Raw genomic sequence first — 27,652 nt, 5'->3', positions numbered from 1 at the left:
GCACAGACATTAACCAAAGGTTACTGCTCAGGATCGAACCCTGTCCTTGAAAGTGTAAGTTAAAAACACAGTTATATGTATGTACACTATCTTATCTCCATCTGACACTGTATCTCAGTTTACCTGAAGTGTTTGAGTATTCAGATTTCTCTTCTTCAGTTTTGCACTGGCAAAGATTTGCTAACTTGGTTAACAAGTAATACAAGTCTCATAGCTCTGGTACAAAACAGAAAAATAAAAACTCCCAAGCAAGGGTAAATTAGATCTCCCCCTCCCAACCATTTCTTTAATGAGTGTAGTGCCTTGAGCACAGTTTAGAAGATATTCCTCGGTAGCCTATTCTTCACTTCAGTCATTAGTCATGCTAGAGAAGGACTCATTAACTGGTCGAGATACACTAATGAATCATCATATTGATAAACTGTAAGCACAGGCTCAATATTTTACATTAGACTGTTGTGCATGTGTGAGGAGAATGAAGCAAGTGGTTTGTCTGATCAATCAAATCAAACAGCGACTTCCCCACAGAGCGGATTGAACGATGATCTAATAGTAGAAAAGTAATAATATGATGGAAAAGACAGAAGTGCTGCCAAGAGAAAAGGACAGCAGTGCCTCAGCGTGACATGACTCCTGCCTATTGAGATATACACTATATTGCCAAATATTTTGGGATGCCTGCCTTCACATGCACATGAATGCAATATGGAGTTAACCCGCCCTTTGCAGCTATAACAGCTTCAACTCTTCTGGGAAACCTTTCCACAAGGTTTAGGAGTGGGTTTATGGGATTTTTTGACCATTCCTCTAGAAGCGCATTTGTGAGGTCAGGCACTGATGTTGGACGAGAACTTCTGGCTCACAGTCTCCGCTCTAATTCATCCCAAAGGTGTTCTATCAGGTTGAGGATCAGGACACCATGTAGGACAGTCATGTTCCTCCACACCAAACTCGCTCATCCATGTCCTTGCTTTGTGCACTGGTGTACAGTCATGTTGGAACAGGAAGGGGTTCATCCCCAAACTGTTCCCACAAAGTTTGGAGCATGAAATTGTCCAAAATGTCTTGGTATACTGAAGTTCCTTTCACTGGAACTAAGGGGCCGAGCCCAACCCCTGAAAAACAACACCTAAATTCAATGATTTGGAGGGGTGTCCCAAAAGTTTTGGCAATATAGTGTAGGTATAAATGTTTCTAATATTTAAAATGTGTCAATATTACATGACATCATGAAAAATAATTTAGATATTTTAAAATGTCATACGATAATGAAGATTGATTTCAGTAAACAATACAGGAGTTCTTTTCCCTCAGTGCCTTCACTTGCTTGCAGGACTTCCCTCTGATTACAGACATGACGAGCGTCCCGCGCGCTCTGATTGGCTGAACGGTCCTTAAGCACCGCCCATTTGAAGTTGTCAAACTGAGGCATGCGCCGGTCTAGGCGTCTTTTCATTGGATGAAAAACACACAGTGCCCGCGCTCGGGTAACTACCCTGACCAATCAAATCGTTACTTTCCATACTTCACTTTGAACGTTGAAAAAAAAAACGGCTATGAATTTAAAAAGACTAAGCGACGGTTTTTTGTTGTTATGGTAACGCATAGGCTCAATGCGGAAGGAGAAAATCTGTAGTTTATTCCGCATTTCTGTAATAAAATTATCTTTCCGCTCTCTCTCTCTCTCTCTCTCTCTCCCTCTCTGTGTGTGTGTGTGTGTAGCAGCCCAGCCCAAGCAGCCCGCCTTATTCCCCCTCCCTCCCTCTCTTCCCTCTCTGGTCTCCCTCAGTTCACCCCGCAGCAGTTGCCGTCCGGCTCCAAGGTTTCTCTTTCAGACATGGCCGCGAAAGTGTGCAGACTCCTGCTGTCCCGGAGCAGCGTCGCCGTAGCTTCTCCTTTTCCCGTGCTTGGTGTCTCCTCACATCGGCAACACCAGCACACAGGAACGGTAAGGAAGGAGTGTGTGGACGTAACGAGAGGAAAAAAAAAGAACCGGGAGGGAGTGGGATAAGGACGGAAGGAAGGGATATATATATGAGGGGTGGATTCTTCTGGTACAGTACCGTCCTGATGATAAGGAAGTAGCGAGCTAACGACTTATACGAGTGTTGTTTTTTTTGTTGTTTGTTGACGCTAGCGGTGGTGTTTATTTCATATGTATATTTTTTTTGTACGCAGTATTCAGTTGTGACATTGCAAATATTGGCTCGTGAGCTCGGTGTGTTTCGGCGTGTACTGTACTACATACAGCGACGAGCTTTACGCTAACGCAGATGCTGTACATTTCCATTCTTATCACGTTTCCGTGTTAACACAACAGTAAAGTCAGTTATGATGAACAGACCACCGGTCCGTTTCCGGTATAACCTTGAATGCAACAGTGTCAGGGTGCAGTGGCTCTCAACTTTATTTGGTGAATGGACGAAGGGCACACATGCACATATATGCACGCGCGCACACATCATCTGTGCACACACACATATATATATGTCCAACAGTGTTGGTGAGGACCTTCCACTGAAATAATAATAATTATTAAATTAAATGCCTACACGTAAAAATCATCTAACCCTAACATTTAGTAAACACAATGAATCCTTTTGGCTATTTAGTTTGTTCTGCACAAGGCAGTTTTCATTATAAGGACCAGGCAAATGTCCCCCAGAAGGTCCTTGTGTGGACATGTGGTCCCCAAAAACACGCATGCTGACATTCCCCAGCTTCGGTCAGGTTTTGTCTAGAATGCTGCCTCGTAGTATAGATCGATTACGTGGCAGTGATTTGTTTAACCTGTTAATCGGGTAAGGTGAGCAGTGTGTTTCCTGTGCCTCTGCAGTGTGTGTGTGTATGAGAGAGAGCGTGTGTGAGTGGTGAGATGGTGCCGCAGAACTCTTCAGTGACCCTCAAGCAATCCATTTCTCTCTCCCTCTCTCTCACTCTCATATTCTCTCACACACTCACTGCGCCCTCCCTTCCCCCTCCCCCTCGACTTGTATTCGTTCTCCTACAGAACTGACACATGATTGACTCTGTTCCGGGTTTCCCTTTATGGCTTCCTGGGTTTTCCCGTTTGGAGTGGATTTCCGTTTCTGAACTTGTGCTTTGCTTGATCCTTGCGAAAGCACGAGGCACACTAACTGGCCCAGTTTGTTTAAGCATGAATATCCACCAAATATCCTTGCTGTGGTTTTTTTTTTTTTTTTTTTTTTCTTTTTCCCCTGACACCATATCTCATCTCTCCACTACTTGGAACGAACCCCAGTTTGACCATGAATCCATCTGTAGCTTCATATATCAAAGCTTTTATTTCACGTCACACGTGTGGTATTTTTGGCCCTGTCTGCCTTTGCAGGGGTTTCTCATAAGGGGAGGTGACGCAAAGCTTTACAGGAGCCTGGAAGCATATGACCGCGCAGTGACAGCGGGGCTAGGCAAAAGAAAAGAGCAATAAAGAGTTATAATGATGGTCGTCCATAGCGGCGACTCTTGTGACAGAGTAGTACTCACCTGGCAGATGACACGTTTGTTCTCAGGTGGGCTAATCCAGTCCAAAAGGCTTTAATTCACACATCCTTATCTGCAGAAGCACCAAGGGAAATATGACAGAGCACTCAAATTCCCCAGTACTTAGGGCTCTGATCCTGCTCTTGACACTCATATTAGGCCTCAGAGATAGACACTTAACCTGCTCTACCTCTGTTATTTATGCAGCTGCCCTATAAAGGTGCCCCCATTTGGGGGGAAAAAAGGCTGGCGAGTGACTCAGAAAAGCAACCTGCCATAAATCATGATGTGGGTGTGGGCTCGGCACAGTTCTATCCATTATACTGGGGCAGCGTCTTGATGTAATTCAGTTCCTCCTCTCCACCTTTCAGCTTGATCAATTAAGAACAAGCCTGAAGTTTTCTGTTTATGCACGTGAAGGAACCAGACAGGCACGCTCATCCCCGACAACCTTACGACGCATTAATCCAATCAGGATTAGAATAAGTTAATTAACCCCTGCTACTCGGATTGACTGGGAAGCTCTGGATTAACGCTAGAAAGAAAGCAGCAGTGCTGCACCGTGGAAGAACAGCACTGAACACATCATCCTTGATCTGCTTGCAAGTGACACATTGATTTCATGTAGCCTTCATGGTGCGTCTTGACATTTCGAGCCATGGACTGAAAGGCTGCCTTTGTCAGTGGCAATGATGAATGGATCAGGTACTTACATAAATACTTACCGATATTACATATTTAGTGTAGATCAGGAGATCCAGTGCCCACTGGATTTTAACCCAGTCTGGTCTTTTTCTGTTCCGCCTTCAAAGTTTCCATGCTGTGTGCTCTGAGATTCTTTTCTGTTCATAATGCTTGTAAAGAGTAGCTATTCCAGTTACCTTAGCCTGTCAGTCAGCCAAAACCAGTCTGGTCATTCTCCTCTGATCTCTGTTGTCTCACTAAAGGTGTTTAAGCCTTTAGAGATTATTGTATATGAAAATGTCAGGAGGTCATGGCACGTACAAGCATGCTAATAGTTGTAATTCTAATGCTCAATGTGTGAACAGTAACTGAAGCGCTTTATTCGAATAATGATTCCCTGATTAGATAATTGCATGAATGAGCAGTTTTGCATATGTTCCTATTAAATTGGCCTCTGTGTGTGTCTTCCAGTGCTTGTGGTAGTGTGCCCTGATTTTTATTATCCCTTAACTCTGTACACAGATTGCACTCCCTAGCTTTATTATACTGGACTTTGAAATGTGAAGGCTCTAATCAGCTCATGGTATCCTCTGTTATGGGAGATTCGACGTGCCTGGTTTATAACTCTCTGTAGGGCTTTTATTATTATTATTATTTTCAATTTTTCTTTTGCTTCGTATTTCCTCCCGCTATATGCTCCACATGGGTAATAACCGAGGTGCCCCAGGTAAAATGTGCTTACAAGCGTTCTTAGCCAGCTGAATAAATGCTGATAGCCGAGCTTAAAAATCATTGACCCCGCCTTTTATATAGAGCAAAACCGATCAGGTTCCAGGGCGTAAGTCGGAGCACATTCGGTAATATCCGATAAGGTTCTCGTTCTATTGTTGCAGCCGCCAACAAAATACATGATTTAAAGGACGGACTCCGGTCTCCGTGGAGCTCAGACCTCTGTAAACTGGAGAGAAAATAAATGATGTCCAACCAGCACAACTCACTCGACTGAGCTCGTCCTCTCACACTGGCTATCAGGTGCCGCATTTACACAGAGCGTTATCTAAACACCAAGACTTCTTCTACGGTCTTATTCCGATTGGATTTGTTTGTCAGCGGGACGTCTGTAATAAATATAAATATCCCTGAGGTCATCTCCTTTGTGATAAAACCCTCGTATCCGGACACAAAATAAAACCATCACAGCAGGGGTGAGTTTCTAGCTGATCAGAGAAGTGTATCGAGGACTGAAACAATCAGGCGCCTTTCTGAGGACGACGGAGAAAAACACTGAAATAGCTGACCGGGAAGGAGATAATATCAGAGTAGCCCCTCTAAAATAAGATATTACCCCATGACATCATGCAGATTTGCATGACTGAATATGGCTTTTGTGGTACTAAATGAAATAACAGGAACTTCCGTGTTCTTACTACAGGCATGTTTGTGAGTGTATATCAGCAGTGATTGTCTGTGAGATAAACCAAACGTAATTCATTCTTTCTTTCGTCTTTAGTAAGCCTTTTTTTTTTGTCCTGGTCTGGCCCATGAAGCATAACTCGGGGACACACAGGGAACGGGATGCCAGTTCATGGCAGTGTACCATACGCACACACACTAACACGTCCACGCATTAGGAGTTGGAAAATAATCAACAATGAGGAGGTGTGATTCAACGAACTCTGATTATTTTTCTAATAATGTTATATATTTCTGCTATACAAGTCCCTGTTACCGTGGAAACTGTAATGCATTCGAACAAACCCATTAATATACACCTGTGAATGCAGCACACCCTTTGACCAATCAGGAAAGAGAATTGAACAGTATGATTATGTATAATTATGATGTACGAGTTGACTAGTTTTATAACGTTGTTCTATATTAAATTTAATGCCGTGAAAGAAATGATAACATCTACATAACCTTTTTTTTTTTAGTCCCGACTTCTCATTTAGGCAGCGGGTGGATGTGTACCATCTGGACTGTAAACTCTGAAACAGTGAGGAACTTTACTGAGGAAAGCGTTCACTTACTGTAATCTCAGCCTCACGGGTTCAGCAGGATTTCCCAGCTTCTTTTCATTCATGAATATTAATGATGTTAATAAAATGATTATTTGTCCATGACCTTTAATTAGATTGGCAGTAAGATTTGCCGAGATATTGAAGCTGGCTGAACCTTTCGGCGGTACAATTTTGCAGTGCATAAGAGGCCTGAGACCTCGGCTTCATTAGATGGGGATTTTTCCATGCGGAAATCATCCTCAAGTAACTTATTAATTAGCTGTTTGTCAAAAGTTGCTTGAATTGGGTTTAAGATTTTGGTGTGTGTGTGTGTGTGGAGATTATTTGGAGAAGTGATGCCGAGTGGCCAAGGATGTGCTTTCTGTGATGAAGGTTAAAAAAAAACAAAAACAAGTCATCATTCAGCTCCCAATATGCTTTAATCACCAAAAGTATGTGGACACCTGACCCTCACTCCCATATATCATTGCCACAATGTTTGAAGCGCACACTTGTCTAGAAAGTTCCCTAAGAGGTCCATACCTGTTCCAGCCTGATGCTGCATCCATACATAAAGCCAGCTCCATTAACCCATGGTTTGCTGAGGTTGCAGTGGAATAATTCAGATGTCCTGCATAGAGCCTTGAGCTCAACCCCACTGAACATGTGATCTCACTAATGCTCTTGTAGCTGAATGGAAACAAATCCCCACAGCTACATTCCAACTACTAGTAAAAGCCTTCCAAGAAGAGTGGAGCTTATTATAAGTCTGGAAGGTGTCCATAAACCTTTGGACATGTTGTGTATGTAAGTGAGCTAGAATGTAAAAATTATGATATTCCTCGGTTTTCCATTCACTCTGTTCAGTGTAGAGGAATCAGGCTTTCAGCTAAAATCAGGCTTTCAGCTGTGTGTGTGTGTGTGTTTATGATGACCTCCGATCCAGGCTGTGTTCCCAGCACACCCCCTGTGTTCCAGGTATATCCACCTTGACCCCGATGCAGGAAGATGAGTGAATTATTTAATGCTGCCATTTTTTTTAAAAATAGTGCACATTTCTTCTTTCCCAGAAAATATTTAAATAGCAGTATAGTTGCTGACTAATGTGTAACATTTTGTAGGACAGAGCAGGTAGGGTTATGATGATCACCTCCAGCGTAATCGAGCTAAGTGAAAGCTCATCGCTCTGGGCGGCGTGCCTCTCGCTGAAGCTCTTTCGCTTTTAATGGAGACCAGCGCCTGCAAAAGCCTTGATGGATCTCTTAAAATGTCCTGTCAGTTCCCTCTCTCATCCGATGATGCTAATGTGGCCGGCGTGTGTCGGGCTGCACGGTGTAGATATGCCACTGGATTGCACTTGATGAGAAAACAACCATTCTCCCTTAGCGACTGAAGATCTAAATAGGCTTGCTAATTTCGTCCCTGACAGGAAGGTTACCTAGCTCGTCTCTGCGTTAAATGAGTTTGAGATGATAGCTGACTGGAATTGTGGCCTGCTGATTGAGTATGTGGGTGAGCGTGTTGCATGATTGCATGCTTGTAAGCCGGTCTGTTTGCCCCGTGTTCAGCGTCGCGCGTTCGCTCGTGTGATCATGTGTCTGTGACACTGCAGCGATCGATCGCTTCAGGCTTGTCCTTGTGTACCGAGAACCAGACCATCTCTGCGTGACGAGCCCACGTGCTGTTCAAGGAAAATCATCCACGCCGGAGCTGAGAAATGATAACGCATTAACGAGCACATTAATATACGAGAGCGTTAATATAAACAAATTATAGCTGGGACGATCGTCAGTGCTGCTGCTCTAGAAAATGAATTAAATTAAAGTTTTAACCACCTGTATGGGGAATCTGTAATGATGAGCAATGGATTCTTCCTGGGATATTGACTTGTTTTGACTTTCCTCACACGTAACTGCTTCCTGGAGCTTCCGTGTTTTTCCATTCATAACATTAACATACACAAAATATTGCTTGTGTATTAGCGAAACAAGCTGCACTTCCACTACAACAGGTTTAACACCAAACACCATTGTGTTATGTGTGTGGATGTAGGTGTGTCGCTCTTACAGCTAATGTCCAGCATTTGGGTTTTGTGCTTAGGGGACAACTTAAGTGCATGGCATCTCGAATATAAAACACTCAGCACCTGTTCCTGTTTTTAAAGTGATATTGTGCAGCATACACATGACACTTAACACGTACATGACTTCCAGAGAGGGAAGCAATAAGGAGAAATGCAGCATGAGGAAATTTTGTGTTCGATATTACTCAAAGTGCTCGTGTTTGCTCAGACTCACGCTGTGCACACAATCTAAATGACTTTCTCTCAAGCATGACCAGAGCCACCTCCCAGCTCAAGGGTCATCGCTTTAGTGATGAGCTCTATGGAGTTTCACATGTTCTCTGCATGTCAGTGGAGTCATCTCGTGTCCCAGGAACATGCTGCTAGGCTGGATTGGCTAGGCTTGGTGTGAATGAGTGTGTGAATGTGTGTGTGTGTCTCATCCAGAGCGTGTCCCTGCCTCATGCTCACTGCTAAACTAGTTTCTTTCTAACCATTGCTCACAAATCTAGTTTTCATGCCACAGGGATGGAAGTGCCATTGTGATGTACACAGGGACGCTCTGCACTATACACACACACACCTCGTTTTAATACACAGTTCCTGTAGTGCACATTGCTCTTAAGTTGAAGTACTCCACATGTACCTGTACTATGAAACCAGTCCTTTTGTTTAGATTATATTGTTCTGCATTTTAAACTTGGTTTTGTTTTGGAGACAATAAACATGGGCCAGTTTTTCCTGTCTGCATCTACACTGATCAGGCATAACATTATGACCACTCATGTGAAGTGATCATCTCCTCACCATGGCATCTGTTAGTGGGTGGGATATATTAGGCAGCAAGTGAACATTTTGTCCTCAGGGTTTATGAGTTAGAAGCAGGAAAAATGGGCAAGCGTAAGGATTTGAGAAAGTTTGACAAGGACCAAATTGTGATGGCGGATAGACGAGTGGATCAGAGCACCTCCAAAACTGCAGCTCTTGTGGGGTGTTCGCGGTCTGCAGTGGTCAGTATCTATCAAAAGTGGTCAGAGGAAGGAACAGTGGTGAACCGGCGACAGGGTCATGGGCGGCCAAGGCTCAATGTTGCACGAGCGAACGCTGGCCCATGTGATCCGATCTAACAGATGAGCTACTCAAATTGCTAAAGACATTAATGCTGGTTCTGATAGAAAGGTGTCAGAATACACCGTGCATGACGGGTCAGGGCTGTTTTGGCAGCGAAAGGGGGACCGACACAATATTAGGCAGGTGGTCATGATATTGTCTGGTCAGTGTATGAATGCATGTTTGTTGCCTGGGATTATCAGTGCCAGGTTACTGGGCAATCTGCAGTCTGACATCAAACTAAAATCCCTGAGAGACAAAACCAGCATCCCATGCACAACTCGTCCAAGCCAAACAGTGAGCCAGTCGGTGTCTTGACATCTGTGTTTGCGTTGGAATTAGTTGCCAGAACAACTGTACGAGAGAAAGCTGGCATGTATTTGAGCATTCGAGCTGGCTCTATGGATACCTGCCTAACATCGCTTGTGCTTTGTGTAAACCTGATTACCTGCTCTAGCCTTACCACCAGCAAATATCCCCCGCATGTGTGGTGCAGTGTCCCCCCCTTGGTTTTGCCACCACACTCTCTCTCTCTGTGTGTGTGGAGGTGTGTGTGTGTGTGTGTGTGTGTGGAGGTGTGTGTGTGGGTGACCTGAAAGTCCCAAGGACGCAGCCAGCCTGTCTCGTTCCATTTGCCCTGCTTAGCCAGACATTCACTCCCCCTGTGAAGCTACAGATTCAGGAAGAGAGGATACTCTCACACACTTAACGCCTGTATCCCAGCAGAAAATCAATATAATTACTCGCTCATCATCTAACACGAGTGGAGAGGTACTGAAATTGAAGGGGAAAGACGATTTTTATTATTATTTTATTATAATTTTTTTCCACACTTTCTCTCAGATAAGACAGGGCTAGAACCGTGGTGCAGTGACAGTGGTGTCGGACTGTCCAAACCACTCCTAGCTCTCCTTAACAACATCTTGTTTATGTATCACGTGAGAAACGGACGCACTTCACCTTACGTCATTTTTTTTTTTTTAATGTGGTTATGCTCACCATTGTGTTTCTTTTGTTATTGTAACTTGAACCTTCTGCCTTACCGTTGTTAGGGAGATGTTGCCAAGGTGTATTACAGAAAATCAGTCCAGCATGATAAAAGTTATATTTATTATTGAGCTCTTATAGCAGGTAGGCTGTGTGAATTGTAATGATTTCAGCCACAAAAAAAAGAAGCTATAAATAATGTCAGCTTAAGGTTTTGTTTGTGGGGGGAAAAAAAAAAAAAAAGCTGGAATATTAATGCACACCTTTTAGTATTTAGTCTATTACTCCGAATCAGAATCATTTCATTCGCCAAATACATAAACAAATACACCGATCAGGCATAACATTATGACCACCTGTCTAACATTGTGTTGGTCCCCCTTTTGCTGCCAAAAAAGCCCTGACCGGTTATGCACTGTGTATTCTGACACCTTCTTCTAACACATCAGAACCAGCATTAACTTCTTCAGCAATTTGAGCAACAGTAGCTCGTCTGTTGTATCGGATCACACGGGCCAGCCTTCGCTCCTCACAACAATGCATCAATGAGCCTTGACCCTGTCTCCAGTTCACCACTGTTCCTTCCTCGGACCACTTTTGATAGAGACTGACCACTGCAGACCGGGAACACCCCACAAGAGCTGCAGTTTCGGAGATGCTCTGATACAGTCGTCTAGCCATCACAATTTGGCCCTTCATCAAACTCCCTCAAATCCTTACACTTGTTCATTTTTTTTTTTTGTAGATTCAGGATTCAAGTGTTTATTGTTGTACGTACAGGAAACAGTCTGTTACACAATACAGTGAGCCACTTATTCTGAGTCTCTGACTCCTCCAGCAACCTCAGACATAATTTAAACAGGAGATGAAGAAAGTGCAAGTGGGAAAAAAGACATACATTTGCAAGGAAAAGTGTAAACATTATGTGTACAGTTATTCACCTTTATAGTGCACCTTAAGTGAAATCTGTGGAGGTAGGAGCAGCTGAATGAAGTTGTCTTGTATATGTTTTAAAAATAGTAATATTTGTGAACATTATTGTTGTTATTATCATTTATAATCCTGCAGTTCACCAAGTACAGCTCTTCCTGTTTAATCATGGCTGCCCTAAGCGGTGGCTTAAACATCATACACTAGACCGTGATTGAAGCCGAGTGTCATGGATCAAGCTCAGATTAGCGCTCGCTGTTATCCAGACTCATGTATACATGACGTCTGTGAAGCAGAACGCTAATATGCTCTATCAGCATCGACGGGACTTGATTAGCGCGATTCGTCGCTCACCTTGTGTTCCATGCCAAGAAAAGGCCAACCCGGCTTCACAGCTCATCTGAAATCCGCCCTGAGGGGTGGATTTCTATGTGTGTGTGTGTGTGTGTGTTTGTGTGATCCAAGTCTGCTGTGTGATTCTGTTTGGGGCACAGGAAGAGATATTAAGAGATAAGGAAAAAGGGAGAGCGAGTGTGATGGAGAAAGTTCTAGAGGTTCCTGTGGGGGTGTAACTGGTGCGTACACAGAAGTACAGAAAAACGATTTTTTACAACTCAACAAATGCTCTCCAGGCTTAGGAGCTACCGAAGAACTCGAGTAGAGCTGTGTCTGGTGACAGTAAAAACATATCTGCCACATTTATTCATTTTACGCCTCTCCAGCCGTTTAAATCGTAGCATCAGTGAGAAGGTTCTAGAAACACAGCTCTCAGTAAGCATCCTATGGTCTCAAGTAGCTTCATTTCAACCTGCATAATAAGATACACTGTAGAAAATAATAATAAGGAGAACACATCGTCTTTAAACATCTTTACATTTGAAGAAAAATAAAAACAGAAGATATGACAAAGTATAAAAAGAACTCTGCTGTGGTTTTTTTGTTATTTTATGCGAGAGTCTTGAAAGTATTTTTTTTTTTAATAATCAAGGGCAGCCTGAGCTCGCAGAGAAGCTCGCGGAGAAGTATGAGCTGAGCATGATCGATAAAAATGAGTGCGAGGTGCCGTGACTTGTGTATTTATTCACACAAAGGTATTCGTGAGAGTCGAGCAGGTCAGTTCTGCAAGCACTGAGCACTACACACACACACACTCTTTCTGCTGTCTACAGTTCTTTTGCAAGTCAGGTCTGTTAAAGTCTGAGAGCCATGAGAGGCATTACACAATAAGATATAGTCTTATTGTGTAAAAAAAAAAAAAAGTAAGACTAACTGAGAATGTGTGTTTCTTTATGGTAAATAAATAAATGAATAAATCATGGCCTTCTAAGTGAAATCTACATCAGCACCCAGCTCCCTGGCCTCCACTCCATTTCACCACAGCTATTTTCCACACAGTTAGCTGAATCAGATGATTGTGTTACCGGTAAAGAAGTGGAACAACTTCTCTCTGTTTGTGTCTCTGTTTTTTATCCCCCTCTCTGTGTTTCAGTGCTCTGGAATGTAGATGTATGATAGATAGATTTCAGCACAGTGAAGCCCTTAGACTGTAGTAATGTTAATCCTTGAATAGAACAGAAGTAGTTTATTTTCTTTAATAGGGTGTGATGTGCACAGGAAAAAAAAAATTCCAAGATTTAATCTCCTGCCCTGCTTGTGTTATTTTTAATCAGAAAAGCGAGCATGCTGACATTCCTCGCTGATGAGAAAGTGCTGGTGGGATTGGTATCACTGGCAGCTTGCTTCTATTATGTTATAGAACACTCCCAGGAAGCACAGTGTAGGATAAGAGTGCATACGAACTCCATACAAGGAACAGAAGTAGTACAAGATCACAATTCTGGAAGTTCTACCCAACTTTTTTTCTGCCCACTTGTGACGCTCACCATTACACCGATCAGGATCTCCTAATCATGGCACCTGTTAGTGGGTGGGATATATTAGGCAGCAAGTGAACATTTTGTCCTCAAAGTCGATGTGTTGGAAGCATGATGGCTAGACGACTGGATCAGAGCATCTCCAGAACTGCAGCTCTTGTGGGGTGTTCCCGGTCTGCAGTGGTCAGTATCTATCAAAAGTGGTCCAAGGAAGGAACAGTGGTGAACCGGCGACAGGGTCATGGGCGGCCAAGGCTCACTGATGCACGTGGGGAGAGGAGGCTGGCCCGTGTGATCCGATCCAACAGACGAGGTACTGTTGCTCAAATTGCTGAAGAAGTTAACGTTCTGATAGAATAATGTCAGAATACACAGTGCGTGACGGGTCAGGGATGCTTTGGCAGCAAAAGAAGGACCAACACAATATTAGGCGGGTGGTCATAATCTTATGCATGATCTGTGTAACTCTTCCTGTTCTATTCTGGATGAGCTGGTGACACCTCGTTCAGCTCTCGAGCTGCGAACACAACCTCCTCCTCCTTCCTCATTCCACACCACGGCTCTCCATTTCTGTAATTACTATGAGGATCAGATTTCAGTCGACACATGCGGCCTTCAGTCTGCTGCAGTGTTCAGTCCCTCTGTTCACCCTCTCAGCTGCCAAACTGCTCTTAGCTGTCGAGTAAGAAGCAGTGTCACTGCAGTAACCCAGAGAGAAAAAATAAAATGGAGTGTGTGTCTGTGTGTGTGTGAGAGGTTGCTTTAGGGTGGGGCTTGACGTGACAGCAGCTTTGTGGTGCCTGGGCGGCTGCAGGGTTAACAAGCAACGGTTTGTTGTTTTTCTGGGTGGGTCTTGTGGGGGAAGGAGGCTACTCCATGAGAGAATTTTGCACCATGTCTGTGTGTCAGAATGTCAGCGGAACAGGAAGTATGCTGCCTGGCTCCTTCTGTGAGCTGTCAGGGAGATACAAGTTCAGCATCACACACACATATACATACACACACACAGACCATTCATTCTCACACACTTTGTGCTTCAGCTTGTCAAACTGTCACTGATGCTATAGGGATGGTAGTATGAAGCGATACAGTCAATTCTACCATACAGGAAAGCCCTGAAACATGAAATATGTTTAGATTTAAATATTCATGATGTTCATAATGATTTGTTGGCTGATTTTGTGCTTCCTTTGAGAAGACATGAGGACATTACTAGTAGTGGAGGCAGCAAACACCTTACACTGTACAGCAAACACTGTACTTGAAGTTCCGGCATACAAAGCCGTTTGTTTCACTGCTAGTTAGTGCTCTGTGTGATGATCCACTGACCACACTATTTGCTGGTCAGTATAAGCTTGAACGTTGAGGCTTTAGAAGCTGACCTGTTTGAGCAGAATGTACATATGAAGAGGTGCAAGTGCTGGACAGACTAAAGGACTAACGGACTAAAGCGCCACTGCATTGCACTCTTTTTAAGATTTCCTTCCCATCGGTGCCTGAAAATATGATTGCGAGCAAAGTTTTTAACTAAGAGATGAGAAATCTTGGATGACTTTGAATGTCACATTTAGTTCTAAAGATTCCTACGCATGTTGTTCAGGGTGGATTTCGACTTGCACTTGGACTGACCTTTATGCCTTGTATTTCTCAAAACAATAATATTCCATTCCTAACTCTACTCTCTGTATCATGCTCCAGTGGCTAATTCATTCTCCACAGTACAGCAGCGAAAAAAGTGAAGGTGAACCCGCAGCGTATTCGAGCCGAGAGCACAACCTTGAAACACAGCGTACCGAGCGGCAGTGTTCTTACGCGCTCTGAAGAGGTCATGTGACCATGTCGACTATCCCCAAGAAACAACTCTGCTTTTAAACACGGAGTAGCCTACTTTCTCCATCAAGAACTGTCCTGAGCAAGAACTAACCTTGTGGTACATCACATGCAATGCTGCTGCAGTCGACTGAAGGCGGTTAGTCTTAGCTCTATTCTCTGAGAAAGAACGTTAGGACTTATTTATTTATCATCAGTGTTGATTGAGAGCGTTGAACCCAGCGGACCGTACAAGAGAGTGTTCTCGGATTGGCCGTTCAGTCTCATTTCTCTTTTCAACTTCTGCTGTGGACAGATACCATTTCACAACCAAATCGCTGAGCTGGGGTTTCATCAGACTGTTGAAATAGTAGCTAGGCTAGTTCGTCTGGCTTGGCTCCAAACCATACATTACTGCACTTATATAGAGTATAGTACAGAAATCCAGTGAAGTAAGCCACTCTAATACATAATATATTATTTGTAGGCAATTTGGAACACGGCCTCATTTTGCATAGTGCAACATTTTTGAGTACTTTGCTAAATAGCTTGGGGAAAAAAATCTGTAATGGTTAGCAGGTTCCAACTATCTTGCTTAATATTTGAGAGTCTTTGCTCAGAAGTGTTTTTTATACACACATTAGGAATTTGGTATCGGCTGTTGGTGACCCTCAAATGTACAGACTTAAATATCACTTAATTTAATTTTAACAGACCATGCTGTACAGATGTGGTCTCACTGTTCCTTAAGCTGAATGGGGAATGTTTTGGTGTGTGCACATATACCGGGTTTAAGGAACCATAGAGCACTTGGGAGGGATACACAGCTGCCTCTTCTAACATTTTCACTAAAACAGATGAGCGGTCTTTTCCCCCTCCATCTGCCTGGTGGTTACCGTCGAACCCTGTACTTCTGATGTGGAATGTTACTTCCTGTCACTCAGCACAGAATGTGTGTGTACCTTGCCTCTCAGCTGTAATCTCTGCAGTGCTTTTGAGTGCACAACAATCATTCAGCCTTGTTTGAAGCTGGTTTTCTAGTTCCTCGACGTCTGCTCGGTGTGTCAAGGCCCTTAACCGTAATTAATTGAGTTTAGCTGTGACGGTAGTCGGCGTTGCCGGCGGCAGTAGAGGTTTGTTTGTATTCCGCTCGTTCTCCTTGTGCACCATTTCTGCAGCTGCTACGTAAGGAACAGCGCTCTCACAAAGCACCTTTTTTTTTTTCTTTTTTTTTTTACACGCGTCAATAAAAAAATATGCTGCTGCATTCCCAGGCTGTGAGGAACAGTCTTTTGAGGACATCGTATCCATCACACTTGCCTGTGACTTGCCTGTGCTTCAGGACGAGCTGTGAGACACGATGCAAATGAAGGTGCGATAGAGAGCTGGAGAGGCAGAGAGAGAGAGAGAAATAAGAAGTTGAAGTAGTGGCAAGAGGTAAATCTGTAGAGCGAATCAGCGCCGCTGACAGCAAAGCCTGCATGTCTAAAACTCCATTTCATCAGTCAGTCCTGAGGGATTTCCCTCTCCGCTGAGAGACAGAGACTGAGAAACAAATAACGAGAGGGACAGACTTAAAGAGCGCAGTATACAACTAAACCCAAGAATAACATTCGGTGCACCTGCTTTTAAATTCACTGCAAACTAATTTAGCGGAACTGCAATTTTCCATCACTTAGTGAGGAGTGTGACTGGCCAGCTTGTTGTCTTCTAGCCAAGGTGCTCATGAGAGAGAAAGCTTTTACAGTACATCTCTGACCTCACGCCTCCTCTCAGTCGCCATGGAGTTGCTGTGGAAACACTGCGACACGGAGAAAGTCCCTGCGCAGCCCGATGTGTGGCCAGCTCCGTGCAAAAGACATTTCTCACTCTGATCACGCCATAATTGGGCACTTATTTCCAATCCAAGTACCGGCCCGCTACCGCGCTAATTACGCTCATGAAAACGCTGCGACGGCGACATCCGACACCGCGTCATGTAAGCCTGGTGTGCGTGGTTGCTGTAACGAAGCAATAATGACCAGCAAAGCAGACTGCAAACTGTGCTTAGTGAAAATATCCGACAGTGGAACTACAGAATCTTCCTAGGATGCATTATAGCAAGATCTTAACCATAAAACTTGGTGTGAGGAGAACAAACGAAAAGCAAATCTACCGTCAACACAAAGGGAGTGAAAATAAAGGACAATGAAAACAGCACTTATGCCTGCCTTTAAGTCCTCCTGGGAAGTTTGTGTGTGGGAGTTCAGAGTGCTTTTAGATCAGAAGAAAATGGACAGAGTGAGCGAGACTTTTCTTCATCCAAGACAGTAACAAAGATGAAGCGAGGTGTCGACATGCATGTAGACAAAATAGTCATATCTGCAGTCATCATGAGTGTTATTGAAATGTCAGAAAGTTGAGAAACAATGAGGTTTCATCAGGACAATGAAGCAAGCCTACACCATGCTCAATGCAAGTCATCTAATATAGAAATCTTCTAAAGCATGAACAAGCATACAGTATTTTCAACTAAACCTGAAGAATATAAACGGATCTAACTGAAATGTTCTTTCAGAGAAAACACTGTGGGGGGGCGTCCTGATTTCTGCTCATTGTATTCACTGGGATTTCTTCCTTTCCTTGCCGCTGTATCCTGCTCCATGATCTCCGAGTCGACTGTGGCTAACGATTAATCTCTGATGACGCTCCGTCTCGTTAAAGCCCGTGACTGATGACTACCAACCAAACCCATGCTTTTGTCTGAGGAAATCCTCACCTCCCTTACACCTGGTTACGCAATCCAAAGCAAACAGATTCACGATCTGTGCTGTTAGTCAGAGTAACTGACGCTAGGCTCTCTCAAAATATTTCACCTTCTCTACGCCATTCTCTAGGCTCACTATGCCTCCCACGTTAAGAGGAGAGTACTGTTGACTTATTCAAGCCTGCATTAAAGCCTCAGGTACTTTCTTCAAACTGGAGAAAGGCAAGAGGCAAACTTCTGCTGCTACGATATAATTGAGGTGCGTTCAACTGCTTTGCAGTTTGCTGCCTTTTAAAAGAGTTCGAAAATGGTCCGCAAGTTCAGTTTTTCATAGAACCGGAACCAAAAACTGCTGCTGATTTGACCTATAGATGAAAACTGGGGGAGCGTTTTCTGTTACTTTTCCAGGTTGGATGTGGGAAGTCACAACCATGAGTCGCATGCAGCATTAAACTTCAGAAAGCATTAAATAGCTTCATATTAATGTATCTGCCTAGTGAAGCTGGTGCTAACTTGTTAGTTCACATCACCCTGCTAGGGCAGATTCAATATAGTTTGCTCCTAAAAATAAACAGAGCAGCTTCTTTTGTCACTCACCGTTTCCTGATAACACTCAATGTCATATTATGTCAAAGAATGCAATGCAGCTCTGGTGCTTATGGCAGCTATATAAGCATGAAGGTTGAATCTTGTGGAAACTGACCTGTTTGTGCGTCGCTCTGTTTAAAGCGATGTTAACCAATGTGAAAACAGGCGCTTTAAAGAGCATGTGTTCTGTATAAACTCCTTGCGTTTGTCTTTGGCTCACTCACACATCTTGAAAGCAGCATGTGTTGCATAAAATCTGTGTTACATAACAGCTCGTATTTTACATTTGAAATGTGCAAGGCTGGTCACAGGATTCCCCGCGCTGATGCAGTACTGCTAATGACCGTGTCATGTAATTACAGCTCTCATTCATGCAACGCTGATTACAGAGCTGATGTTTCGAAGTGGAATTGGCACTGGGATACGACTGCGGCTGCGACCGACTCCTTTCACTGAAATTCGTCCAGGGATATCTTTCAAATTGTAAAAACAACAGTCTGTGATTTCAGCCGGAGCGTTACGCAGTCAGACGAGAGACGTTTTGTAAATGGGATCCTTTACACTGCTGTGTGGAAATCCTTAACATAACACCAGGAACTACCACTCGCTCACGATTTCTCACACCTCTGTAAGGGTCACGACCGACACAGAAGCCGAAGACAGGCTTTGTTTTATAATCTCCCTCTGCAGCATGGTGTCAGCGTAGCGATGGGACTTTTTTCTCCGATCGCTGTGTCTTTGTTAACAGATGCAGCAGTTATGCTCTAATTAAACCACACTGAGTGTAAAGGGAATCCAGCGGTATCTCTCTCTATCTGTCTGTCTGTAACTGTCTTTAATTCTAGCTGTATGTCAGTCTGCTCTGTCTCACTCTGTGTGTGTGTGTGTCTCTCATACAGCTCTTGTGTTATGAATGGAGAAGCATTGCGACTCAGTCATTCATCCCTGCTGCTTCAAATGTGCCCTGGCTGACAGATGAGCTCCTGCACCGACACGACCGAATGTCTTTTTAAAGTTTAGATCCTGTCTAGCCTCTTTGCGCGTGTGTGTGTGTATGTGTGTGTGTGTGTGTGTGTGTGTGTGTGTGTGCATTTCTCATCCAGCTGAGCTCAGGCAACTCTGATGTGTCACTGATGGATCACCACACATTAGCAAGCCAATGCTAGACCTCTCACACCACACTGTGTCCTTGACACACAATGCCAGTCAAAAGTTTTGGACCAATCGAAATAATACAGAAGATCAGAAGCTAAATATTCAGTTTATTATCATATTTCTAGGAAACAGTTTGTTACACAATACAGTGAAATTCTTCCTCTGCAATTCTTCCAGCAAGCTCAGACATTATTAAACAGGACCTAAGGAAAGAAATATGTAAAATATATAATGAAAATATATAAATTGTCTGGAAGTAATTCATCGGTCCCTCTCAGATCCTAGTGATTTATTAAATACCGGTGTTCTTGGAAAGGAAAGCAATTAATGCTCTATTTAATAGTCCCATAGACAGTGAAACATAAATATGTGGGGCGAGACAAGTGCCTGATTTAATGTGATAAAGATTTTACAGATTTGATTAGATCTAGATTGTTCCTTGTTCGGATCACAGAACATTTAATACATTTTTTTCTTGATTGACATGGAGATCAATCCTGTTCTTGATATTTTTTTTAATAAAAAAAGCAAAATGAAGCCAAAAAAGTGTACACCGATTGTATTCCAATCACAGAATGATGGTGGTCATACACCAACCAGGCATAACATTATGACCACCTGCCTAATATTGTGTTGGTGCCCTTTTTGCTGCCAAAACAGCCCTGACCCATCATGCACTGTGTATTCTGACACCTTTCTATCAGAACCAGCATTCATTTCTTCAGCTGTTTGAGCAACAGTAGCTCGTCTGCTGGATTTGATCACACGGGCCAGCCTTCTCTCCCCACGTGAATCATTGAGCTTTGGCCGGCCATGACCCTGTCGCCAGTTCACCACTGTTCCTTCCTTGGACCACTTTTGATGGATACTGTCCACTGCAGACCGGGAACACCCCAAGGGAAAAGGGATTCCCCTTTTCTAGACTTGCAGCGTACATGTCCACAGCATCTGAACACACACACACACCTTCATCGTCTAACTGCCACTCTGTCGTTTGCTCATACTGTGTAAGAGGTTGCTTAAAGTTCTGAAAAAGCCCTTCTCCTGTGCATTGTGCATACACGGCTGAAGATGAAGAGATGTTCCTCACTACTTCCATTTTTTTTCACTCCTCCTTTCACTTTGGGACACATGAGCAAACCTTTGAGCATGTTTGTGTCCAGAACCCTTTCTGCTTCTGCATTAGTGCAGTAGGAAGGATTGAGGAAAGGCAAAAAAGGGGGAAGTATTTAAAGGGCAGAAGGTCAAAGAAATCTGCCCATAGGCTGAGGCTTTCATTATTGTACTCTCCCAACCACAGTGTGTAAAAGAAAACTGCTTCTTCCTCCTGTTTGTTCTGGTTTCTGTTCTATGGCTGAGAGTTAACCTCTTAGCTTCTTTTGTTTTTAGCTGTAGGAGGAGTGTCTGCAAATTGTCATTGTATTTTCCACATATTGTTAAAAAACATCGCTCTCCTGCCTCAGGTAGGTTATTTTTCTGTTGATCCAGTTTGCCATGTCTATGCTGATGCAGTATGTGTTCACAATGTGCACAATGTGTTTGTTGTGAATGGGTAAACACACACACACACAGGCCCTGAACCAGCCTGCGTTTCGTTTTAGTCGTGACTATATTTAGCAATGCAGCACATTTTGTGAAAAAGGGCATCTCATTACCAGCCGTTTAGCGCGCTAACTCGAGAGACAGATCACATATTAACTTCTTTGTTGCACATCTCTTTAAAGTGTGCACGGCTTTTGTTGTGCCGGTTCGCAGGAGCGTGTGTCTGTGGGAAACGCTGTTGTACCGACGATCCATCAAGGAAAAGCTGCATACAGTGCATACAGGTCTGAATACTAATCAAATAGCACTGAAATTCAGAGTGGCCTCACTAAGATTAGTGCAGTTACCTGTGTGTGTGTGTGTGTGTGTGTGTGCGCATGTGCTTTGGGTGGCATTAACAGCATTCATCACTATAATAAGTTGTGTAGCATTATCTGCCTTTTTTTACTTTCATTTTGGAACCTGGCCACGTCTAAGCACTATGGACTAAGACGACATTTAAGTTTTTATTTTGTGTGGAAGATTTTCCTTCATTTCATTTTTTATTTCTAGCACCACCTAATAGCGAATGACCCAGCAGTTATTAATTACCTTTGCGTGACTTTACACCGATCAGCCATAACATTCTGACCACTGATAGGTGAAGTGAATAACACTGATGATCTCCTCATCATGGCACCTGTTAGTGGGTGGGATATATTAGACAGCAAGTGAACATTTTCTCCTCAAAGTTGATGTGTTAGAAGCAGGAAAAATGGGCAAGAGTAAGGATTTGAGCGAGTTTGACGCAGGGCCAAATTGTGATGGCTAGACGACTGGATCAGAGCATCTCCAAAACTGCAGCTCTTGTGGGGTGTTCCCGGTCTGCAGTGGTCAGTATCTATCAAAAGTGGTCCAAGGAAGGAACAGTGGCGACCCGGAGGGTCATGGATGGCCAAGGCTCATTGATGCAGATGGGGAGTGAAGGCTGGCCTGCGTGATCCGATCCAACAGACGAGCTACTGTTGCTCAAACTGCTGAAGAAGTTAATGCTGGTACTGATAGAAAGGTGTCAGAATACACAGTACATGGCGGGCTGTTTTGGCGGCAAACTGGGGACCAACACAATATTAGGTAGGTGGTCATAATTTTATGCCTGGTCTGTGTGTAACCATCTACCAAGTTTAATGGCAATACAACAAAGCTTCCCTGAAATACACAATCACTTCCTGTTTGGTGTCAGTTCCTGTTTGGAGTACCAGTCTTATGATCAGCTGATTTAGGTTTGAGGCAATTCAAGATGGCAGTCACTCCATTGTGGCAGGCTTTTAAACAGTCATGTGTGGATGTGTTTTGATCTAAGGAATTGCAGCCACAAAGTTATTGGCAAATAAAAATGTACTGAACGATTCTGTGGCAAGCCGTTACTAGAGCCATGGACAGAAATGTCTGTCTGAGGTGAACATTTCTATGTTGTTCAGATCCTACATCTATCTGAGGTAGTAAAATGCTTATAAAATGAGGTTTATTGGTTTTGATGTACTGCTACACCCCAGTTTTGGAGTTTGAAACAGAAGCTACATATGTGGATGGACATCACATTGACCTCAAGGTGCATGTTGACTGGAGTCGCGAAACCAGTAAAAAGAAACGGTGCTCTTTGGTTTGTCATTTTAATCTGTGACTAGCAGGCGCTTTATTCACTGTGACAAGCTAATCATGGGCAATAGGCTGGGCTGTCCCTCTTGGGAGAAGTGCTAGATTAAAAGGAAATCTTCCTGTGCCTTTAATGACACATGCACTGCTCAAGTGCAGCTGAACTTTGAAATGTCGATGACCAGAGGGATCATTTTCTCTGGTATTTCTACATGGGTGAATTTAGCAGTGGTATTCAGAAGCTTATGATCGGTACATCGTGTGTGAAATAACAGAAACTGAAGTGGAATATTTCAGGACAACACCCCATGCATGGCGACTGTGATAAGCGCGAAGAGCCACTTTCTACACCAGCGACTTCACACATTTTGCTGATGCTGTTGGCGCTCATTAGAACCTTTCTCACACAGCTCATAGCTTAAGCATCATCACAGAGCATGTTCAGCAAACCTCAAGCCATGACCAGCAATAACTACTTCAATACTGGGTTAATTGGAGGCTGTTATCTGAGCCCTAGCTACCCACACATAGGTCTACATTTTATGCTCCATTACCCCCATTGCCTCAACACACATGTAAAGGACTGTGTGGGTGGACGGATGGCTTTTGTATGTATTACAGCCACAGCATGCTCATATGTTGGCTTTCCTGTGAGTTTTAATCGAAGCCTTTTCTATTTAGACCTAAAAGTCTTGGAAGATGAAAGACAGTTTACACAGAAAAATATTAAAGTTTTATGTTTGTCAGCACTTGAAGGGAGTGGTTTGTCATTTTTACAGCTCTCTGCTGTTCTCACTGTGACCCCACCCACTTGCCTTTTATGGAAACTCGTCTTTTCAGCCGAGGCGGAGCCTTGCCTGGTCTAGAAAACAGGGTTTCATAAGCATACAACAGAGAAACTAGCCAAATGTCTTGCATGGCAATATTCAGGCAAGTCAATTTTCAAGCAACAGCATGCTGTAGAGCTACATAATTAGATGCATGGTTGTGTGTGTGTCAGTCGGCTTTAAACAAGGAGACCGCTATCAATATTTTAGCTGACTGTCAACCATGGGTTTAAAAATCATGTCCTGTGAATAGCTATCTAACGCATTTAATCGTGCCCATTCCAATGATTTGTTTACCTGGAAACTTAAATGACTATTAGCAGCTAATAACATATGATCAGCTAGTTAGCTAGCTAAGTGCTTTAATGGGGATTTGTATAAGTAGGATTCTCTGTGAGGTGAGGACTGTGTAGCTTTAGTGCTTATCCTCTGCTTAGAAAGTGTCCAGTGTTGCACATTGTGATATTGACTAGTCATAATGATGTTTGAGGTGTTTTGGTGTGTCAGTGTGCATTCTGACCAATAACCAAAAAACAACAAAAAAAAAAACATACATTATATTGCCAAATGTTTTGGGACACCCCTCCAATTCATTGAATTCAGGTGTTGTGTTTCAGGGGTTGGGCTTGGCCCCTTAGTTCGAGTTTTGTGAATTTGGTGTGGAGAAACTTGACTGGCCTGACCTCAACCCCATAGAACACCTTTGGGGTGAATTAGAGCAGAGACTGCGAACAACAGTGTCTGACCTCACAAATGCACTTCTAGATGAATGGTCAAAAATTCCCATAAACACACTCCTACACCTTGTGGAAAGCCTTCCCAGAAGAGTTGAAGCTGTTATAGCTGCAAAGGGTGGGCCATCTCCATATTATATTCATGTGCATGTGAAGACAGACGTCCCAGTTTTGGCCTCGCTCACAGTCTCCACTCTAATTCATCCCAAAGGTGTTCTATCGGGTTGAGGTCAGGACTATCCAGGCAGGGCAAGTTTCTCCAATGTGAGCAATGTGAACACAGCAGCGACTCAGTGCTCCCCTAGATAGTCGTGCAGTGTGAAAACAACTGTGATCCAACAACTTTGAAAATTGCGCAGTGTGAACTTGGCATAAAGGGCCAAGCCCTTTCAATGATTTGGAGGGGTGTCCCAAAACATTTGCCAATATAGTGTATGCTTGTGTTGGATGTTCGGGCTTGTGATTTGTCCATCCCTGATCATGTATCTTGGCATGATTTTTTTTAAAACTTCAACATATATATATATATATATATATATATATATATATATATATATATATATATATATATATATATATATATATATATATAACGTCTAATGTCTTCTGTTTAAAGTTAATGAGACGACAGCTTTCAGTTGAAGGTGTATGTGAGATGATGCTCTCAGTTATCTCAGTATTTCCTCACACGATTGATCTGTTTCTCTAGAGAAGAAAGAGTTTTACAGACTTTTGAGTTTTGCAGTCTGTTTTTTTTTTTTTTCCTTCTGAGACTCTCATTGCCTTACATGAACTTTTCTTCTCACTCCCGTTGTATCTAGAAGACTTTTAGCGTAATTAATTGAGAATGAGTCTAATTGGTGTTAATGTAGGCTCTGATGGGGCACAGCTGGCATGATTGCTACAGTTGGAGAAGAAGGAGGGAGTAGTTGTTCCCTTCTAAACACAGAGAACCAGCAGAGCCGAAAGAGCTCAAAGCTTTCTTATTTATTTTATTTATTTTTTTGCAGTTTCACTTAAAGCATTTGGCTAAAAACAAACTGGCAAAGCTGTTCCAACACCAGCTTTAATGCAAGCTCCTAATAAGAGCAATACAATGAAAATGTGCTAAATATGTTTGCAAATATTCCATTTGAAGCTTTCTCTGCTATAATAATGCTTAACATGTGGTAACAATTTTCATGCCAATTAACTAGTTATAGATAAATAAATTCATTTAATCATTGAAGGAGTGGCACAAAAGATAGAGTTCATGCATTCTCTAATAGATTTTCCTCCTGATATTTAAAGGAATAGTAATTAATTTCTTAATTGTTGCTTCCTTTACATTTTTATTGCATAATCGTATTGAATGATGAACCTGTGTACTGTATTATTCAGTACTTGATTCTTCAACACCCTGCCTCATGATTTCATTCTGGACTTCTCTTCTGCAGGACACGCTGTCTGGACCCTTTGTCCACCAGAGTGTGAGAAGAGGACACAGCCTGAGGTCCTCTGGCAGGGCAACACTTTTCAGCCAGCCCAGGGCTCCTCTACCTCCACAGGTTAGTGCGAAGAGTTGTGTGTCAAAAACTGAACCTGGATTTTTTTTAAATTTTTTTATTTTTCTGAGCTCTATAGGATTTTTAAAGATATTGTGTGTAAGCTACAATGATTCCCCACCTAAGCCTTATCTAATACCAAAGATAACCAAGTCCTTCCTGAATGTGCTAGATATGGTTTCCTCTGCGCCGCTACAAATGTTTTTGTCTCCTCTTGACACCAAAAGAAATCAAACCCCGATTCGTTTAATGAGGCCATTATAACCTCATTAACACCTTGTTTATTAGAGGAAGTCATTTTGATAGATTTAATAGAAAACACAGCCGTTGAAAAATCACATTTCTGAAGTGACCTTGTAACAAATCAATATAAGCTGTCATGTTTTCATCATCAATCAAACTAAACAGCAGCAAATGTTTGTGTAACATTTCGACTGTTAGCTGAGATGCTGTCATTGTCTCACTGTGGTCAAAAGTGTTATTCTAGTCTAGCAAGCTACAGCCGGTTTGAGAGAATGCATCTCTGCAATTGTAAGAGCTGTACAATTATTATTACTTTACATTGATTGACGTAAAAAGTGTTTGTTGATGTTCACAAAGTTAGCAGGTTTTCATTAGGGTGCATCAGTACAGTGTGTGTGAGTTGTTTTTCTTTCCTCTTTTTCAGAATTTTTTAGTAATTGTTAAAACTGATAATGACACTGATACTGAAATGCCTCCTGGTGGTCCTACGGCAGGATCCCGCGCTCTTATTGCCGCGGCCCGGGTTCAATTCCCAGGCGCTAACCCAGCCACTGAAGAGTTAACTTTCAGTGCCGGTCCCAAGCCCGGATAAAATGGGAGGGTTACGTCAGGACGGACATCCAGCATAAAACCTGTGCCAAATGATCCACTGTGGCGACCCGGACAGGGAGCAGAAAGAACAGCATACTGAAATGAGTAACCTGCTCAGTATTAACCAATCATGGTGTCATGGAACTTTATTTTTAACTTCTGCTTATATCAGTTGCTGTCATGTGCTGCTAACAATGAGCTCTTAATGCTGAAATTGATTAAGCTGTTATCCTGTGGAAACCTCCTCTAAGCTTGTGGGTGCAAAGTGATATCTGACCAGGGGGCATTAAAAATTTGCGCCTTGACCCATGAGCAAAGCAAGATTCTCAGAGTGCAAGGGGGAAATGAAGCACCACAGTGCTCAGTGCTCGCTGAAGTTACGTGCTCTCGTCCATAGCTCAGCATTGACATCACTGTGTTATGATCGATTACTGCTGAATAAATATGATGTGTTTGTATGTATGTTAATATGGCATAGTCATAATCCTTCCTGCTCTATACACTACACACACACCAGCTTTGATATGTCACTGATGGTATCCATCACACAGAGATCCTTCTTTATACTTGGAGAAGGTGGCGCTTGTGTGGAACTTTTGCTTGTATTTTTTTTTTTTTGTCCTTAGTTCTCTATTTTTATATCCTGCTTGTTTAAGTTTTCAGCTTATGAACAACTGAATGAGCTTTTTTCCGTGCTCAATGAAGACCAGGTCTGAGGGAAAAAAAGTGTAAGATTTACAGCAACTCCAAAGGAAATTCAATTTCATCTCACTTTCCATATTAGGGTTGAACTTTCCTGTCTGTTTATTTATAAAATTTTCAGGGCTTTTTCTAGGCCAGTGGCCATGGTAACAGCATTTCCTGACCTGACGCTGAATGAAGCGAATTTGATTTCCGTCTCAGTGCAGATTGTTTGGCTGATGAAGCTCGGTGTTGCAGCTGCAGTACGTTCAGAAGATGAGCTCAAGGTTAAGTGTCTGCATTTTTAATACTGCGATTTTTTATTTTTTTTTCCTTCTCCCCTCCACTGGCTGAGTTTCAACGGGCATATGCGCTATAAATTTCTTTATACAGAATAGCCTATTTG

The 27,652-nt window shown here is 42.8% G+C and overlaps 1 protein-coding gene across 1 annotated transcript in view; it reads left to right on the top strand.

Annotated features, from left to right (window-relative positions):
* The first annotated feature begins 1,765 nt into the window (after positions 1 to 1,765).
* Positions 1,766 to 27,652, top strand: part of mcu (mitochondrial calcium uniporter) — a 58,064-nt gene continuing 32,177 nt past the window's right edge. Inside the window, exons 1-2 of the mRNA XM_058378787.1 lie at positions 1,766 to 1,948; positions 25,624 to 25,734. Of these exons, the coding sequence (XP_058234770.1) occupies positions 1,838 to 1,948; positions 25,624 to 25,734 (222 nt within the window). The 5' untranslated portion in view covers positions 1,766 to 1,837. The remainder of the gene's footprint in view (positions 1,949 to 25,623; positions 25,735 to 27,652) is intronic.

The sequence above is a fragment of the Hemibagrus wyckioides genome, linkage group LG03 (assembly GCF_019097595.1).
Source record: "Hemibagrus wyckioides isolate EC202008001 linkage group LG03, SWU_Hwy_1.0, whole genome shotgun sequence".
NCBI classification, from domain to species: Eukaryota; Metazoa; Chordata; class Actinopteri; order Siluriformes; family Bagridae; genus Hemibagrus; species Hemibagrus wyckioides.
This window is presented reverse-complemented; position numbering and strand designations above follow the sequence as displayed.